Genomic DNA, 20,385 nt, shown 5'->3' with positions numbered 1-20,385 from the left:
GTTCCTCTGAAGTGTCCCCTGCATCTTTGGTGGCACCTGGAGGATTGATAGAAACCCAAGCTGTGCACTTGGAAGGAAAGTGAGGGACTTTTGTTATGGGTGGGGAGGGGGTAGAGAGTGCATATGGGATTGCAGGGGGAGGTGGTCTATGACAGAGATGCAAAGCGCCAGTGAAGTCCTGGGAAAGGGGCAGGGTGATAGGGGATGCAGTTCTTTGTGTAGGCTTCCTTTCTTAGGGGACTCTAGGGTTTGGAATATGTGCATAAAGGCTTGGAAAATACTGAATATAAGTATCTTTTAAAGAAATACTAAAGTTTAGAATTTTTACTCATTCAAGGCATTCTTTCTTTCTCCCAGTTAGTTAAAATTATTATTTTTAATTCTGAGACTTGGCACTCAAAGTCAAACTGTTAAGGAGGAACAAAACAGACCATGGATTTGTGGCCATTTGGATGTGTGTGACCATTCATTATTTTTTGCTTGTTGCTGTGTTTAGTTTTGGAGTGCTTTCTTGGTTTCCCTACCCTCCTCCCCTGCCTTTCTTGGAGATTGATATAAATAGAGAGGTATCTAATGTAAATGAGTCAAAGTGAGTGCTTGTTTACATCTCAGGTCAACTGGTGTTCACATAGGCAGGTGTTTTTGTTTGAAGTGTTAAGATTGTCAGATCTCTGTATCTTGACCTTTTAGGTTATTTTACATACATGAACTGAGGTCTTTTTAAAGCTGTTGTGTGTCAATTAAGGTGTTAACTGGCCCTATGGGATGGAAGCTTTTGTAGTTGACATCCTTGAACTTTTTTTTTTTTAGATATAACTATATCACTAGCTGTTTTTTTTCTAGATGTAACTATATCACTATATATATTTATATATAAATATATTTACATGTATATACACACATGTACATACACATGTATCTAGAAACACATATATGTATAAATGACAGGGTGACTATTAGCTATTATTCATTAAGTGTCCTTACCTGCTTTTCATGCTATGATGTTTTTTTAATTCTTTTTTTTTTTTTAAGATTTTATTTATTCATTCATGAGAGACACAGAGGGAGAGAGAGAGGCAGAGACACAGGCAGAGGGAGAAGCAGGCTCTATGCAGGGAGCCTGACGTGGGACTCGATCCCTCTGCCTGGAGGTCTCCAGGATCATGCCCTGGGCTAAAGGCGGAGCTAGACCGTTAAGCCACCCAGGCTGCCCTGTTTCTTTAATTTTTATAAAATTTCTGTGAAGCACTGCTTTTCTGCCATTGCCACTCAGGGGCTTGCAACTCAGGAAACATACTCAGTATTCTCGAAGTTGCACAAGGCTTATTGGCAGCGCCGTCCTACCGTCCTACCTACCTTGGCTTGCCTCTCCACTTCCTTTCTGTCCCCATGCTCACTGTCTGCCCTTGCCCTTGAACTGCTGCTGGCAGGACACATGCTGCTTTGATCACCTGGGTGTGGAGTTAGTTCCCCAGCATTTTTCAGGATAGTGACCATCAGGGCCTGATTCCAGGCTAGTCTTTGCCAGCTGCCCCTGGTGTTTGTCAGTTTTTTGTTTTTTAAATTTTCTGCTTCTTCAGCAGTGACTGAACACTGTCAGTTATGTTACTGTTTGGCTCACCCAGCTTTTTCACTGGGTGAAGCCGGCATCGTGACAGGCAGTTTGAGAGCATGTGGTGTGAGTGTCGAGGGGACCATTGGGAGAACTGGGTAGGGGGCTCCGGATCCCACAGTAAGACAGTGAGTATACATACATATCCTCGCATCATAGTCCCGTATTCACGTCTTCTAGATTCTTAACTTACTGTGTTCTTGTGTTTGGCCATTTATTTTTCCCATGAACTCTATGGCCTATATTGACCTGATCACCAGAAATATGCAAGTAGCTGGATATTCTGTCCTACAGGCTGGTCTTTGAGGAATGTCTGCCCTTCTAGAGAGATAAAGGACACAGAAATAACAAGATAGCAAAAAGTCGAGAAACATACTACTGTTCTCCTCTTTGCTCGAGTTCTGGAGAAACACAGCCTGTGTGAACCTGCACAGAACACCCTGACTTGAGTGTGTGAGCTGGGGATGCTGATATGCTGTGGTCTTGGTTTCTGTTGCTTTTCATATCTCTCCCTGGGACTATGGTACTGTATCCTATTTACTTAAATAGACCAGTCAGATAATCTTTCATGACTCTCAAGTGGAAATAATTCTGCAGTGATAAAACCTAAAGGAATAAAGGAAGAGGTTCTGATCAATAGATTGTGTAGGAGAAATTAGTTTAAAATTGGAAGTTAAAATATGAAATGTTTGTATGGAAAGTAGAAATCTATAGTGAAGGTGTTAATGTTATTACTGTGCTGCTCTTTTGACACCAAAAACAATTTTAAGTGATGCTATTTTAGGCAATTCTTGGTACTTGGAAATCAATCATATTTAAAAAACATTATATATATATTTTTTATTATTTCAAGGTATTCCTTCAGATTGTCAGGCATTGGCAGATGGATCGCCTCAGAGCGTATGTTCTAGCCTGGATCTCGCTCTTGACCCCAAGACCAGTGGGTTGACCTCTTGTTGGATATATCTGGCAGAGCCCTCCCCACCCAGTCCTGCCCTGGTCCCTGCTCTGGGCCAAGCAGCAGGGAGTCAGACCGGTCTCTCCTGGTTCCCACACCAGCGCCACCGGCTTCCCTGCTCACTGGGGTCTGAGCCCAGGCTCAGTCCTGCCCTGTCCTCCCTACCCTTCCACTGCCTCTGGCTCCAAGATCAGGCCCCACTGACGGGCTCCCGGCTGCTGTCCTGGCCACCCTGCCTTGCTGCCCTGTCCCTTGCCCACTTCTTGCCCCCTTCTACCCAGACCACATCCCAGAGCTGTCCAGAGTACAAATGATTCTGGGCTGATGCTGCAGGTCTTCTTGCTTTTATTTTTTTTTTCCCTCCTACTGCTATCACACTATTTGAGATGCTGTGCGTTTTACTTTTTGTTCTGGTCTGTTTCCTGCACTTGTTTTTACATTTTCTGAGCAGGGACTCTGGTTTGGTCACTGTGCACTTCAGTGGTCCTGAAGCATTCTCCCTATCGGGTGTGTGACTTGGTGTGTGCCCATGTGACCAGTGTGTCCTTGCAGGGGTGTGGCAGGCTGGTTGCCACTGCATCCTGTCCGGAAGCTACACATTATAGGATGGAAGCTCCATGAAGGCACGACCTTAACTGACTTGCGTATTAGTGACACACGCAGTAAGCGACTAGTCCTCTTGCAGAAGCACAATGTGTGTATAAAGGCATAAATATTTTATCAGGAGCAAGGCATTTTGATTGTATAGCTTTTCAGCTTTGGGACTGTTTTATTTCTGGTGATGGGTAGATTATAAAATTTCCAAAGCAGTTACGATGTTAAAAATAATCAAGCAACACTGTGATGGTGGCAGTGAGAGGTAGACTGCATTCAGTAATCATAGTTTGCTGGCAATGTTATATTCAGATGTGTTGGTGAGATTATTTTAGTCAGACTTGACTTACATTTTTTAATTGAGGATGACATTGAGACTTTGATGCTAGTTGCGCTCATGTAGCCCAAATTTAAAGACTTCATACTTATTTGAAGTCTGATTTTGGATAAATGAACATTTTACATTTGACTATAATTGAGTTGTATTTTAGTATTATAAATTTTTCCTATAATAAAAAATTGTTATTCCTCTAAATATTTAGTATTCTAGACATTCAGCAGGTAATTTAAGAATTATATTAGGTGGAAGCTTTCCCTCTCTCTGTACTTTTTAGTTTGTTCCCCTGTGTGGTGTAATATTTTTGTTTTAATTCTTAAAACTTACACATTTTAATTAATAAAATTTTTTTCTTTTAGAAACTGCACTGTGGTTCTGAGCTCACATCTCTTAAATTATACTTGGCCGTGTAAATAAGCTGTGCTTTGCAACTTTGGGCTTTTAACCTTTGCTCTTTGCTATTAGCTCTATGTTTTTTTAATTATAGGAAAATAGAGGACTGTAGGGAAGTTATGACTTAAGCGGACTGTTGTTATTACTACATTCTTTTTTAAGGAAATGAAAAATGTTATTTATTTTGTCCGAATCAAGCAGGAACAAATATAGAATATCTTGTACTATTACTTTTGCTAAGCCTTTAATATCATCACAGTTTGATTCTTTACATGTAATCATTATTTTTCCATTTTAATGATTCATAGTGTGCTCAGTTATTTATAGTGTCAAGCATGTATTGTCCATAGTTATTACCTATATATAAAAAAGAATGAGTGCCATTTTGAGTGTATACAAATACATTATTTGAATAATGAAGTCACAGTCATTTAAAAAATACAAATATATTATTTTATCCTTGAAACCCTAATATTAAAGGAATAGTACCAAAATAGGTCAGACATGAAGCAAAAAGAAAAGAGAGGCATTCACATTTTTAGAAATTGTTTTAGTCTTAGCGTTTGACATGTCTCTTTTGTAAGGGCCACAGTACTTTACAACCTTACATTGCCCGTTTGTGCAAACATGTCCAGATGAATTCAGTGTTTAATGTTAAGAATCTTATAACATGCCAATTTGATTTGTAGCCCTTCATATCATAGAATGCTAATTAAAATCATATTTTTGCATATGTCATGCCTTTCATGTACATATGCAAATAGATTCTGTTGCCTTTCAGCTATTGGTAATTAACTTTATGAAGGACAGCTGTAATACATAATTAACAAAAATGTTTGCAAGCCCTTTTACACTGAAAGTTATAACATAATTTTTTTTTTTTTGCTTATCAAGAGAACCTTTTAGTTTGATGCTTCTGAATGAGATTTAAATTGTTTTAAATAATCACGATGTAATTAAATTGATGTTGTACTGTGTTCGGAAGGAGATTGGTATTCTATGGACTGGCTGCTGATTCTGGTCCATTTTATATTTATGTCCTCAGAATTGAATTAAGCTGATTTGTGTAGAAAATAAGATAGCTTGTCAGGTAATACTTTTTGTTTTAGTTACTGATATCTTTTTGACACTTAAGTACTTTTTTTTTTTTTTTTGCTTATGCCACAGTAAACATTTACATCATTTTTAAAGACCTCTTTTCAAATTATTGCCTTGTTATCAAGGAAGCTTCATGGAGGTTATTCATTTTCTCTTTTATAGTCCCTTAAATATTTAATAAAATGGTATTTTCTCAAACTTTCATTATTGAAGTTTGGGCTCAATTACAGGGCAGTACCAGTTAGGTCAAGGCTTTGCTTTGCTTTCTGATGATGGGGAAGTACAGTGACTGAGCTACAGTCACTGTTTCTGCCCGCTTGTGTACCTGAGTAAGAAAATGAGCCAGTTATTTCTTACAGTTATTTCTTCTGATTTTTAGGTATGACAGTACATTTGATCTATAGACAAGCTTCTTGTTTACCAGGAGTGCCACTGTAATGTGCATTTTCATTGTATATCCACATATAAATGCTGTTTTTAAATACTTTATGGACATATTTTTAGCAGAGTCATGTTTTAGTTCTATAATTATTCTTATTTCTTTCTTTAGGGTTGCTTTTGTAATGAAGAAGCACTTAAATACTCATCTACTAGGCAAACATGGAGTTGGCACCCCAAAAGAAAGGTAATTTTCACTCATTTAAAAAAATTTAATAAATACAATTATATTTGCATTTTAGGCCATGTTTAATGATGTGACTTCTAGAATGTTTATCAAATTAGTTCATCATATTTTGAGTTTTTGGTACTCCATTGTTGAATATTGTATTTCATACCATTCTTCCACAAAAATTTAATGTCCTTTTCATTCTAAAAATTCTGATCTAAAAATATTTGCAAAGATTTGAAGGACTTTGTGTGAAATTGTGAAATAATGTTGAAACAGTAGACAAGTTTATTTGGAGGGGATTGACCTCTGCACATGTGTTTGAATGAGCTAAAATAATGATGTAAAAGTAAACTTTGTTTCTTCCTGTATTTTTATTTTGAATTTTTAAAGCAGTTTTTTCTTTTTGTTTTTGCTTATGCCACAGTAAACATTTACATCATTTTTAAAGACCTCTTTTCAAATTATTGCCTTGTTATCAAGGAAGCTTCATGGAGGTTATTCATTTTCTCTTTTATAGTCCCTTAAATATTTAATAAAATGGTATTTTCTCAAACTTTCATTATTGAAGTTTGGGCTCAATTACAGGGCAGTACCAGTTAGGTCAAGGCTTTGCTTTGCTTTCTGATGATGGGGAAGTACAGTGACTGAGCTACAGTCACTGTTTCTGCCCGCTTGTGTACCTGAGTAAGAAAATGAGCCAGTTATTTCTTACAGTTATTTCTTCTGATTTTTAGGTATGACAGTACATTTGATCTATAGACAAGCTTCTTGTTTACCAGGAGTGCCACTGTAATGTGCATTTTCATTGTATATCCACATATAAATGCTGTTTTTAAATACTTTATGGACATATTTTTAGCAGAGTCATGTTTTAGTTCTATAATTATTCTTATTTCTTTCTTTAGGGTTGCTTTTGTAATGAAGAAGCACTTAAATACTCATCTACTAGGCAAACATGGAGTTGGCACCCCAAAAGAAAGGTAATTTTCACTCATTTAAAAAAATTTAATAAATACAATTATATTTGCATTTTAGGCCATGTTTAATGATGTGACTTCTAGAATGTTTATCAAATTAGTTCATCATATTTTGAGTTTTTGGTACTCCATTGTTGAATATTGTATTTCATACCATTCTTCCACAAAAATTTAATGTCCTTTTCATTCTAAAAATTCTGATCTAAAAATATTTGCAAAGATTTGAAGGACTTTGTGTGAAATTGTGAAATAATGTTGAAACAGTAGACAAGTTTATTTGGAGGGGATTGACCTCTGCACATGTGTTTGAATGAGCTAAAATAATGATGTAAAAGTAAACTTTGTTTCTTCCTGTATTTTTATTTTGAATTTTTAAAGCAGTATTTTCAAATTCTTACTGTAGAATTAAACATTGCTGATACTAAAAAAGAAATACATCTTGTGTCATCCCCAAAATAATACTATAGTTGCCATGTCATGAAAAATAACACCACAATTATTATGTCATCAACTGCCAGGCTTTCTTTTTTTCCTGCTACTGTATCATAATTAGCTTCATCACATACACTTAATTATATTAGGTGAGCAGAAATATAGCAATGTCAGCTATCAGATGAGTATAGCTACTTCTATAGAAGTATGGCCACTTCTAAAATTTTTGAATCTGCAAAATGTACAACTCAGAGCTAGTGAGAATTTCTCTTTCTTTCCTTCAAAGACATGGGATATTTACCCCCAGTCCTCTAAGATGGTATCGGAAACTCTTGTAGACACTCCTGGAAACTTTAGGTTTTTAGTACTTTTTAAAGATGTCAGTAAAGATGCAGTTTGTTCTACAAGTCTGCAGCTTAGGACTTCCAAGGACCTCTTCCTTATTTGCAAATGTTTAATTGCCTTTTTAAAAAATTTAAAATGCTCTTACCAATATTTTCTGTTTACAAGCAGTTTAACTTGACTCTTCTATTGAAGGCATATTATTTTCTTTAGCATTTTAGTTTGGATGTGACTATTTTGTCAAAATATTGAGTGCTATGTATGCCTGCTCCTTATCTTTTGATTTCTGGTACTTCTCTTTGCAGCATTATATTTAATTTGAGCCAAACTCTACGTATTGAACATATCCTGAATGCATTATTCTTAACATTCAACAAATTCTTTATTACTTAAATTATAATTTGGAACTTGTCAAAGTTTTGTTTCATTAGTGTATAAGGAAGAGGAAGCAAAAACATTTGTAATACTGTGTTTTTGTTGCTTTCACGTGCATTATCTCAATAATCACTCTGAATTATTATTAGCAGTGCATTATTATTCCAGGTTTTTAGATCTAAGGACTGAGATTCAGGAATATGTAGTAACTTACTCAGTGTTTTTAATTAATGGATGTTAGAATTATTATTTTTCTGACTCTAATCCCATTGTCCTTTCTTGTACTAATTATCTCACCTTGAGAATCTTTACATACAGGTACTTAGTATATTTTGTTCCCCAAATAAATTTTGAATGAAAACAGATCAGATGATTACTGAAAAGAAAATGCTTCCCTTACTGGGTAACTATTATATGTTTTGAACTCAAATGTTCAAAACATTTGAGTTTTGAAATTGTGTTTTAAAGCAAAATTCAGTTCAAAATTTTGCTTTTTATTTAGGAATTTAAAAAGGTAAAATAAGTTTTCATATCGTTTCATACAATGAAAAATTCATTACCCGATACATATTTTTATCCTTTAGGTACTTAAAAACAGTACACACCTCTTGTGTATTATGACAGGAGGGTGAAGAGCCCAGATGTACTGTTTGGTTTCCATTACCTTTTCTGTATACTCCAGGAACAGTTACTTCTTTCCGCTCATTTTGTCCCTTGACACCTAGAGGGAGGCTACACAGTGGCAAGAGAAAGATAGCATGTCTTCCTACCCTTTGAGAGGTGGTTAGCTTTTTCTCCAGCATTAATCTGGTTTTGACTTGAAAATCAGAAAAGGAACCTCAAGTGGGAAAACACACCATCTTCTGGGTCCTGACCCCTATGTAGTCCAGACTGTTGAGATCCTCTCAACTGGGCATCTTCCATTGAATTGTTATTTAAATGACCTCTGTGTTTCAGAAGCCTTCTCGTTTAGGACACTTGTTTCTAGGGCGCTCCCTCTCACTGCACAAAAATACTAAGTCAGAAGGCCCGGACCCCCACTGCAGTGTCCTTTCCCAGTAGACCTGCATAGTTGGGGAGAGTCATATTCAAGTAGCAAAGTCTAGCACTTTGTAGTAGCAAAGTCAGTGCCAAAGGGCTCCCATTCCACCTTTCTTCCTACCTCGGGGAGGGAATTGATGCCTTTTAATGATTTCAGGAAACAAAGAAACTCTTTATCAGCATTTTGAACCTTCATTTTGGGCATAACTGTTCTTTAAATTAAGTTAAACATTTTTTTCTTACCTATTTAAAACATTAATGCCTTGGCTATAATTTTGCAAGCTTGCTGTATTTTAATTTCTCCAGGACAAAATAATCAGCTTACTTTTTTATGTTTTAAATTTGATTCTTCCTTCTTATGCATTGCATATTATAGCAAATAATAATAGAAGTTAACCAAATAGGCTGTGACAATTAAATTAATAATGCATTTTGTTTGCAAGTATTTAGGCCTTGTGCTTTGACTGATATATGCAAAAATGATAATTTATTACAAATAAATTCATATATTTGCACTATAGTTTGATGAACCAGTAAATTTTGTCAGCATGACTGTCATTAGCACAGAAAGCTAGACAATTTCAAATATATATGTTTGACTTCATGGACACCTGAAGTGATGGCTTGTGTAAGAACATGTTTTTTTTGTCCCTAAATTTGCATAAAGTTACTTTAAGGTACTAAGTACATTACTGTATTTCTGAGGTCTTGTACACTTAAATATAAATAACTGAATATAGCCTCATTCGATTCACATTCCAAAATAATAAACTCCAATTAATTTGCAAGTTCATTCTAAACTATTTATTTTAAATAAGTAATTCTGTTTGTTATATAGTAAGCCAAAGTATCTTTATGACTGAGTTTGCTAATAGTAATCAAGAAAACGAGCCCATGCACAATTACCACCACTGAAACAGCCCTAATAAGTTTTTCTCATATGGAAGTCAGGTGCATATTATAATAGAAGGAGATGGCATTCCTAGTTCCCTGTGTAGAAGTCAGCTGGGCTTTGAGTGATTGTAAATAGCAGGAGGGGAAAAGGCTCACTGGGATTCTGGTGTTTGTGGTGTCCAGGGGCCAGCAAAGTTATCTGCCCTGACAGCGTCTCAGGGGGCTTTTACGCCCAAACCACTTTTTCCAATAGAGGATTTTAAATTGGATCCATGTGTCAGACAGAGAGTCTAAGAGCTAAATAATTTCATAACAAAGGAAATGTACCTGTTTTTTTCAAGTTGTTAATATCCAGATAAAAACCTTAGTATTTCTTTAGTGAAGCAATTTGGGAGGCATCTACTCAGGTTGTGAAACTCTGGATTATGGTCGACATGGGGAGTCTTTAGACTCCAGGGCGAGCCCAGGATTGATCAGTGCTTTTGTTCAGGTGAATGGGTTTTCCCTAGGCCTGTTTCAGATCCCTGAGCTCTTTTCATTTATGCTGGCTCTATCTCTTTTTACCAGACACTTGGAATTTGTGATTAGCTATCTTCCTTTTAATACTATGTTTGATCTTATTGATAAGATCAATCAAGATTGATAAGTAAAATCTTTCCCCTCACATTTTTATACATACCAGGTGTTACCTAGATCAACTGTGAAATAGAAGTACTGGCAGCTCTGATACTTGGTTCTGGTTTGCTGTAAGCCATTAGGACCAGACTACCAGATGTGATACCCTATAGGGCTTTGGGGTCTTTCTTGTCTCCTTTCCTTTCTTTTCTTTTTCAGAAATTTTTATATTTAAAAGTTAACACTTTATGAAAGTATCATTGTTACCTGCTTTTCAGTTTAGATGGAAACATAACTTTTTCTTAAAACATGAAAGTATCCCAAACCTAAACATTCCTAGAAAAAAGCATATAGATGTGCACATGCAGTTGTCTTTGAAACTTTGCTAACGGTAATTTGGGTTGATTAGAAACTTAAAATGCATTTATTTATTTAAAGATTTTGTTAATCAGAGAGAGAGGGTATAGCAGGGAAGAGGGACAGAGGGAGAGGGAGAAGCAGGCTCCCTGCTTGATCCCAGGACTTCGGGATCATGACATGAGCCTAAGGGAGATACTTCACCGACTGAGCCACCCAGGCACCCCAAAAACTTAAGTTACCTTTAAATGAGAGAACAATACAGTTTATAAAAATTCTGAATTACACTTATCTAGAGATTTTCAAATTTTTCCTATCAGAAGAGTATGAGATTAACTCCTGTTATTGTCACTTGATTGTCCTTTTGAAAGAACTGTGTTCCTTTGGCTAAATTGTCATAATTGCTTTCATTTTCTCTATTAAAGTATCATTATCAGGGTGATTAAGCCTCAGTGGATTAAGCCTCAGACTCTTATTTTCTGCTCTTGATCTCAGGGTCTTGAGTTCAAGCCCCACATTGGGCTCCATGCTGAGTGCTGGTTATGGAGTCTACTTAAAAAAAAAAAAAAGGATTGTCATCTTCTTCAGTGTTTATTCCTTATGAATGTCTGTAGGGTAAATACTGTTTTCTGTTCTACCACTGAAATGGATACCTTATTCTCATGGATGTACTGAGATATTTTACTCTGTGTTGTGTGACCATTGTGGTGATATCTGTGGAGTGTTCTTTGTAAAACTTGTTGGTCACTTTATTCCTTCTGGCCTTAGGCTCACTATCACCATTACTCGCCCACTGCATATTGGTCTTCCCCTGTCATTTATTCTCTTACCCAAATGGTTAGCAGTACTTTTTTTCTTTTCTATCTTTTTTTTTTTTTTAATGAGGGCCCACTTTAAGAAAAATAGAGTGTTTATAGGCTCTTTTCTGTTGTAAAAAAATATATTTATACCAGAAATAACTCTTGAGCCAAAATGGAGGAAAACTTATCTTTCTTACACCTCAGTATTGCATGAGCTCAGGACTCTGTTTCCTCTGTCTTTTCTCATTTCTCCATCTGCAGACAGTATCCAGGGTAGAATAGAATTAGTGTCTTGTGATCATTTACTACGGTTTTATTGTGAACAAGTAGGATTGAACAGACATATAGCCCTGCTAAGTTATCACTTCTATGTGGAAAGATAGATAGAAGTCCCATCAATTCATCTAAAACCAAGGTTATTTATTATTTTTAGAAAGTTTCCTTTTATACATTACAGATTTAAACTGACAAGTTATTAAGGTGCATACAGAGATAAGTATATATTTTTCACGAAAGATACCTTGTCAGTGTCTGGGAAATATTTCTCAATTAAATGGGTAATTTAAATGTTCTATGGTTGCTTCCTGACAAGTGTTTTCTTACTGAAATGGGTATTTTCTAACTGTGACTTGATGAATTTTCCTGGTGGAAGTTAACAGAGGTGTCAGTGGTCTAGAAGGTTGGGTTCTCAGATCCTCATTTGTTGGTTGAAGTTTCCAACTTACTCTTTGGCAAGGGATTTGGACCTAGTTAGGGTTAATTCTTGTGGCTCATCCCCAAGGGGATGGAAATCCCTCTTTCAGGCTCCTGCCTGCCTCTGGCTCCGCAGCTTCCGTGGAGCAGTGGCGGCCCTGCTCCTCCTTCAGCAGAGGGTTCATGAGCTGCAGGGAGCCTCTGGCCTCTGGCCATCTGTGCAGCGGTTGCCTGTGCTGTGCTGAGTGCATATTCCTTCCATTCCCTTCCTCTTGTGCTTCCACTTACCCTTCAGTTAGCACCCTCACAAGAGAGCCCCTTGCCTTCACTGCCTTGCTTTTGTTTTCTAAGGTGGAATGGACTTCTTAGTTTTTGTGGTAATGACTTACACTTAAGGATGTTTAAAGAAGTAACCTTATAAAATGCATGTCTTTATTATTAAGATAGTCCTCAGGTTGCTGCTCATGAAAATATGTCAGATCTTCCTGTGAGATTCAGGGGCCAGTTTCTCTCTGGTCTTAATTCCAGGAAAGGTTGTGCTTTTCTGAAACAACTTGTCATTTTGGTCTTAAGTACCAGCATATCCCCTATATAATTGAGTTTTCCTCTTTATGTTTACTGCTGGGAAGCTCATTGCCAGAATTGTAGTCCATCTCTAGACAGTGGAGTGGATTTCATGGTACACATTTTATTTACTATTATTGCTTCGGGTCTCATCATTTTTTCCCTTAGGGAAAATTCCCATTTTATGTAAGCAATAACCAACTCACATAAATCACTGCTCAGATAATTCAAGGGAAGTTTTGTAATGGGAATTTTGATAAAGTAGGGTCAGTATTTGTCTGTGAGCGCATATGCCTTCAGCTGTTAGGTTTTGGTGCAATGTATTTGGTAGCACGCAGTCCTATTATGAGGCTTTTTAAAAATTGTTTTTGCCCTCTGGTCTGAAAACTTAGTGTACTTCCTGTACTGGTTCAAATTATGCTTTTTATTTCTCAAGATTATTTGTTATTTTGAAGACTGCTTGCTCCTAAAGTTTTCTGGTCAGACATAGTTAATATGTATTCCACAAGGAAAGAAGTGAGGATTGTGTACCTATTATACCAAGATGTCCTCAGTCAGAAATAAGGACATCTTACCGCATTGTGGTTACGTCGATCGAATACCATACGCACTACTTTATTTTTTTTTTAATTTTTTTTAAATTTATTTATTTATGATAGTCAGAGAGAGAGAGAGAGAGAGAGAGAGAGAGAGAGAGAGGCAGAGACATAGGCAGAGGGAGAAGCAGGCTCCATGCACTGGGTGCCCGATATGGGATTCGATCCTGGGTCTCCAGGATCGCGCCCTGAGCCAAAGGCAGGTGCCAAACCGCTGCGCCACCCAGGGATCCCCATACACACTACTTTAAAGGAAATTCTCATGTTGGTAGCAGAGGAGTTTTGAGTGTTAATGGGGTATATATTTGCTGGGCATTTAAAAGACATGAGTATTATATGATCTTTGTTTTTAGAAGAGATTAGTTACTGTACAGTTGTCCATAATGTATATAAAGAAAGGGACAAGCTACACAGTGATGCAAAGAAAAGTTTTAAGAGAGGAAACAGTCCTCCATAAGGGTTATGATAAGGGGTGCTGATAAAGGTTATCTCATTTTTTCATTGAATTATTCTTGTAGTAAACATTTACTACTCTGGTTAATACTGTGTTTCCAAATTCAGATGGTATTGATGTTTAAATATGATGATACACCTTTGTTCTCATGCCCCTCAAATTTGGGGCTGATGGTCTGTGGGTCAGGATAGAGAGATTTAACACATATAAAGGTAAAAGAGATTTATACTGAGTATAAGGCTCTAATGGAAAGACAATTGGGTGCTATTTCAGAGAATATCTGGAGAGGTGCTATTTTAGGATGGATGGTTGGAAAGACCTTTTTACAGGTCTACATTTTAAGTGTAATTTGGAGTTAGAGCCTTCCCAGCAGAGCACAGTCAGAGGCCCTCTAGGAGGTGCGTGGGAGCCTGGCGTGTTCTGTTCCCATGTGCCTGGAGTGACCTTGGGCATAGGGTTAGGGGAGAGTGGTGTAAGGTGAAGAACTGAAGATCCGCAGCCTGTGCATGCTTTAGGAAATGGTCATCAACCTGGAATGTTTAAAGGGATTGTGGGAGGAGTTAGGATGAGTCTGGGAAACTGGGTTGGAATCAGGCTGAAAAAAATGTTGAATCCAGGGCCAGTTACCTTTCACTCTGTCCTTAAGAGGAAGACTGAGAAGTTAGAGCTCTTGGAATGATTCGTCCATCAGTGTGGAGTTCAGACCCCAGGGAGACACTGTGGGCAAGCGAGTTAGCATTGTCACAGCGACAGATACTGGTGAGCGCTGTTTCCCGTCCTTGGCTTGCTGCCTGGACCATTCCATCCTTCCAGTTCCAGTGTCCTTCTGAATCAGGCTGCAGAGCCATTCTGCAAATCAGCCTTTTAATCATCTGTTTTATTTTGTTAGACACATATTTTTCTCAAAAAGAAAAAACTCCAGAACCCATTTTATTCCTTTCTTGATGCTTTGGTTTTCCCTGCAGGTCCACCTCCCCCCAAACCCCCGTGCACTCAGAGTGCACCCCATCTCTCCTGCTCACCAGTCCAGATATTTTCTGTTTGCAGTCTCAGCCCAAGGCCTCTGTCCTTTGTGAGTCTCTATCTCATCCATTCCATCTCTAATGGATCTTGTTTTTCATCATATTCTTGTGGAACATGGATGAATAAAGGGTAGATATGTGTATGGTTAGAAATTCCTATATTCCCCCACACACACTTCCACCTCCCAAAATAGGAAATCCAGAAGACTGATAATACTGCATACATTATAATTATGTCATCTGGTACTAGTTCAGTGAGTTATTAGAATATAGTTGTATGGTTAGTACTGATAATCGTTATCACAATGATGTCTGCTGTATTCTTATTACCATCTAGACATAAATGGATTCTGTGGTGATAGTGAACTGTCTATACCTTTTTTGGCATGAATGTTTGAATTTCTTTAGCATACATTGCTGTTTAATGTGATAAATTCATTTGAAGAGTTTTTGTTTTGTTTTTGCTTTGCTTTAGTAATTCAGACAGATCTTGGATATAAGAATATCTTTTGTTTTAACCTTTTTAAGGTCAATGAATAAATGATTCCAAATAGGATCGATGAAATATGTTAAATGTTCAGAATATAGGTGTTTTCCCCTGGCAGGCATCTAGAATATTTTTGGCTATTCTCTTCTTTTATTTCACTTAAATTACTTTTAGAACACTGGGGCTTATACATCTGGACTCTGACTAAAATATGCCTTAAGCTCTTATCTTTAATTCCCAGTCAGTGCCAGAATTAAAAAGAACAAAGGCCTATATGTTCACTGCAGCCTTCAATTATGCTTAATTACCAACTTTTATACAGTTTCATTATACAGTACTGACTTTTTGTGAGAGGTTCTTTATATTCATGATGTCTTGGTAGTTGCTTATAAAAGTCCAAGATTAAAATTTTTCCTGAGGAATTTTCAGGAAACTTGTAACCTTTCTGCAATACTTTTTATAAAGTTGGATCAAAGCAAATTTCATCGACCATTTTAACAGATGATAAACAAGACGTTTATATCTCATTACACTACAGAGCTCTAATAGGAAAAATCAAGGGTTCACATAGGCTACTCTCTAAGCTCTCACCCCCCATTTCTTGGTCCTGGGGTCACTTGTACAATCAGCTGTGAGCTTAACACAAAGGACATTTTCACTGGTATTCTAGTTCTCCCACCCTTAGTGCTGACAGGAGAAAACAAGCAAACAGTGATGTGCCTTTTGAGACATGTTGGTCCCATAGTAATCCTAATGTTCTTCCAAAGCACTCTTTCATTTCAGCCAATCCTTTATTCCCTTTCAGAAGAATCATGATGTCATTTGATGCTTACTAAAATATTAGCATTTCCCCAGATTGAATCATGTAAATTAACACTTAGGTTGAAAACCATCAAATATTATTACTTTCATATGTGTCAACCTAATTTTATTTTGAGTTGTTTCTGGCATATGATCTCAATAGAGATCTGCTTTTCAGAGAAAGAATCCTTTCCATTGAGTTTTAATGTAATTCTAGTTCTTTCTTGTTTTATGAATGCTTTCCTAGGCCTACCATGGTGTAGTAAGTGTGATATAGGAGTTTGGTCAAGGTAGCATGAAAAACTCTCAGCATACTGTGTGTGGTGTTTCCACTCCTTGTCCTACTGGAAGACATGGCTCTGTGTCCTCTAGGTGGGTCAGCATGGTTGTCCTTTCAAACAAAGTCCATATTTTGTCTCCCTGTAAATCTTCCCCTACATTCTCATTCTCTATAATCACTTCTTCCCACTGAGCTCAGTGTACTACTTAATACATTCCTTTTAAAATAGGTGGTGTATACCCTATTCCCACACTAGATAATTTCTTGAGGGCATAGTTGGTGACTTCCTTTCTCTGTTTTTCAAAGGATAATTGACACTCAGTGACTATTGATGGGTTTAAATCTTCATTGAAATTTTTCTTTTTTAAGATGGACTTATTTTTTAAAGAAGATATTATTTATTTATTTGACAGAGAGAGAGAGAGAGGGAGAGAGAAAGAGAGCGAGAAGGAGCAGAGGGAGAGGGAGAAGCAGGCTGTCCACTGAGCAGGGAGCCTGATGTGAGGCTTGATCCCAGGACCCCAGGATCATGACCTATGCCAAAGGCAGATGCTTAACCTACTAAGCCACTTAGATGCCTCAAGATGGACTTTATCTTTGCTGATTTAATTTGATCTATGATCGAATCATAGACTACTATGATTTGTAGTCACACTATGAAACAGGTATTACAGACTGACAGAGTTTTATGCACTTATAGATGGTCTTGCCTCTTAGTGTACCAAGCTCAGGTGCATTCTTCTGAGTGTCTGTGGCTTTCCATCTCAGCTGTGATAGCGGAGGCTGACACCTGCTCTCAGTTCTCAGGGCTGAGGTGATGTGAGCATGGATTTATAGTTGTACAAGGGGAAAACATCATGGTCTATGTATGCATAGAATTCTGTCATTTAAAAAATGCTTGTTTTTAGGTAAAAACATATAAAGCAGTTCAGTTGCTGATGTCTGAATATCCAAAGCCCCTTTTCCATGCTAATCTGATCAAGTCAATGATTGTGGGAAACAGCAGATTCAGCAGAACATACTTATGAAAATTTTTATTTAAACCCCAATTTTTTGCATGTTAATTACTACTGATAATTTTCTATTCTCCCAGGATTCAAAATGTCTTTGTCTCATTTCATAGTTACCATTAAGTAATATGGATGTGCCATTTATTCTCAGCAAATAGGAAGTGACAGACTTATTGCTGGATATCATGCTTTTAAAAATTTATGGTTTGTTTTTTAAAAAAATATATTGTTTATATGATTACTGGATTTTGAAGATGAGGAAAAATTTTAACAAAATAACTAGCCCAATGTTTATTATTTATTAGTACTTGTAATAATAGCAGTTTTTGAATGTATTTTAAATCTTCAATGAATTTTTGAGTTTCCTCTTTTGCTTAAACAGAAAAAAACCACACATACATAGACTATAGCCTTTATAAAACCAAAGGAAAAAGCTGGGTGCTCCATCTGAACTTGGAAGAGAGTCCCAAAGACGCTCAATTATGAGGCACCTTCTCTGCATCTCAGAGAAACTATATCGGGTTCTCAAATCAGAATAAAGAAGGTCTCTTTCTATTGCAGAGCTCTTTTACCTGAACTGTAGGCCACTGACTTTTGCAATTTTAACATTCATAATATTTTGATGCCTGAGTGATCAGACATAATTTCAGTTCCTTTGGACATCCTCGGTTGGAACCGGACATGCTCTAAGGCCACTGAGTCAGAGCCCCAAACTCCGCTGTTGTGAGAGTCCAGCCCTGCAGTCTTGGCACAGCTTGGTTCTGGGGTGTCCTTCTGTCTCAGGTCTCTAGTGCCTCGTAGAAGAGCTTAAAACCAAAACAGTTTAATCAAGTGGATTCCACTGTTGGGAGTTGGTGATGAAAATAATAAAAGAATGAAAAAAAATCTGAGAAAGTAATCATTCACAGCTGGAAATATGAGGTTGGGACAAATTAAAATCTGGAATGTCGGCAGCCCTGGTGGCCCAGCGGTGCCTTCAACCCGAGGTGTGATCCTGGAGATCTGGGATCGAGTCCCACTTCAGGCTCCCTGCATGGAGCCTGCTTCTCCCTCTGCCTGTGTCTCTGCCTCTCTCTCTTTCTCTGTGTCTGTCATGAATAAATAAATAAATAAAATCTTAAAAAAACCCTCTGGAATGTAACATTCCAGGTCTAGCTTTGGTGGTGAATCCACAGATGTTCACTCTGTTGTTGAATAAATACAATAACATGGAGCCACTGGGGGCCGAGGATAACCAAAGAGGATTTTTGGCCCAGTTTTGTGCTCCGAGGTCTTTGTAGTAAGGCCATCACTTCCCATACCCAGATGCCCATATCATGTGATTTTTGTACAGCAAAGGTGACATTAAAGACATGTACTTAGTCCTCTGGCTAGTGAAGCAAGTGCTTTTACCGCATCCTGGAGAAGTGACTCTCTTACTGGTGGTGCCATAAATGGAAAACATCTGACTTTGGGACAAAAATGTCATTTGTTAGAAAATTATTAGTGTTTAAAAATTTATCTATAATATCAGTGAGGACTGTTAATTCATGTGGCTATTTAGTTCACTTTTATTATGAGAAGAGTTTGATTTGGAAATCTTAGGAAGTGTTCTCCTTTGCGTAGTGTGAGGTTGACATCGGAGGGACCCTCTGTCGACTGTGTCATGGAGAAGCGGTTTCATCAGGGCACAGAGGTTCCCAGGGAGGGGTCCTAAAGCCAGCTTACATCCCTTGTGGACGATCCCCTTTACAGACAGACACTGGGGTTTCTGGCAGCCATGCCTGACCTCACTTGTTAGGAGTCCTGGTGAGGCTCCAGGAGTGTCTGAGGATGAAGCCTGGGCAAGCTCTGTCCTGGGAGGCGGAGGTGTTTGACTCCAGGGATGGATGTTGTGAATTTCATTTGGAAATCGCTTCCTTGTGCAGGGCCCCACTGTACCTGGCTGTGCTCTGCATCACTGTTGCTCTTCTTGTAGATGCCTTCTGTGCTGATGTGGTGCTATGGCGCCACCCATAAGGTCAGAGTGCTCTGCTGAGCTGTGCTGGCCTAGCCTCAGTGTGTTGCCCAGTATGTTGTGCCCCTGTCCTCGCTTGTCTCCTGGTGGACGCCGTCCTCCCTCGTGGTTTTGATTGTGGGGACTTGGGTCCATGTTACTACAGTAATAGCGTCTGAATTGGAGGGTAGAGTTCATTTGTATTCCTTACTGGAAGAATTTATAGCTTTATTAATGAATTTAGACTGTGTTTATAGAATCACTAAGATTCTAAAGGGGTCACTTAATTTTTTAAAAATAATCTACCAGCTTTTATGAAGGACTTTTCCAAAGGTTTCAGTTCATATGACTTGCAAATGTCAGTGGCTTGCTATATTTAATTTGTCCTAACACAAGGTAGCTTATTGCAGAATTAGCTTATTGCGGAATAATAAGAATTTTGGATTTTAAAGGGAACCTCTACATTTCACAGATGTGAAAATAGTTTCAGAGAGAATTGACATAGACTACCTAGTTATTCAAAATCTTTACAATTCAATAGAGGTCTGTGTCCACAAATTGTAAATTTCATTGCATCCTTCTTTGGTGAAAAAGAGTTATGATTCCATAGTTCTTTGGTAAAGCTGTGCTCTTTCATGGCTGATCTTTTGATAGTATTGCATATAATGCTTAACAGCTTCTCAGCACTTTTATCTTAGTAACTGCTGGCAAATTAGGTACAAGTTAGTGTATTTATGAAACGCAATCCTCCCCCCGTTTAAGGTGCTTATTCATGAAATAGAATATATAAAAAGTGGAAAAGTCTGAGTGTATTGTTTAAATGAACAAGATATGTTTGTTTTTAGTCTGAAGCATATTGCTGTAAAACTTTTATAGTGATGCTATTTACAGAAATTATAGGCTTACTTTGTTTCTTTCAATGATGGCATCATTATTGTTAGCATTTGTTGGGATATAAAATATAAAGCATGATTTTTCTTGAGAACATTACATAATGAAAGGTATATCAACTGAACAAAGATGCAGTTTTCTTCTCTGAGCAGGAGGGAAGATGTGCAGACTGGGGCT

At 37.5% G+C, this 20,385-nt stretch overlaps 1 protein-coding gene across 1 annotated transcript in view; it reads left to right on the top strand.

The window, feature by feature from the left end:
- Positions 1-20,385, top strand: part of LOC129514440 (zinc finger protein 407-like) — a 448,057-nt gene that overhangs the window by 166,416 nt on the left and 261,256 nt on the right. The window contains exon 4 of the mRNA XM_055333001.1: positions 5,543-5,617. Coding sequence (XP_055188976.1) covers positions 5,543-5,617 — 75 coding nt within the window. The remainder of the gene's footprint in view (positions 1-5,542; positions 5,618-20,385) is intronic.

The sequence above is a fragment of the Nyctereutes procyonoides genome, unplaced genomic scaffold (assembly GCF_905146905.1).
Source record: "Nyctereutes procyonoides isolate TBG_1078 unplaced genomic scaffold, NYPRO_anot_genome, whole genome shotgun sequence".
Classification (NCBI taxonomy): Eukaryota; Metazoa; Chordata; class Mammalia; order Carnivora; family Canidae; genus Nyctereutes; species Nyctereutes procyonoides.
This window is presented reverse-complemented; position numbering and strand designations above follow the sequence as displayed.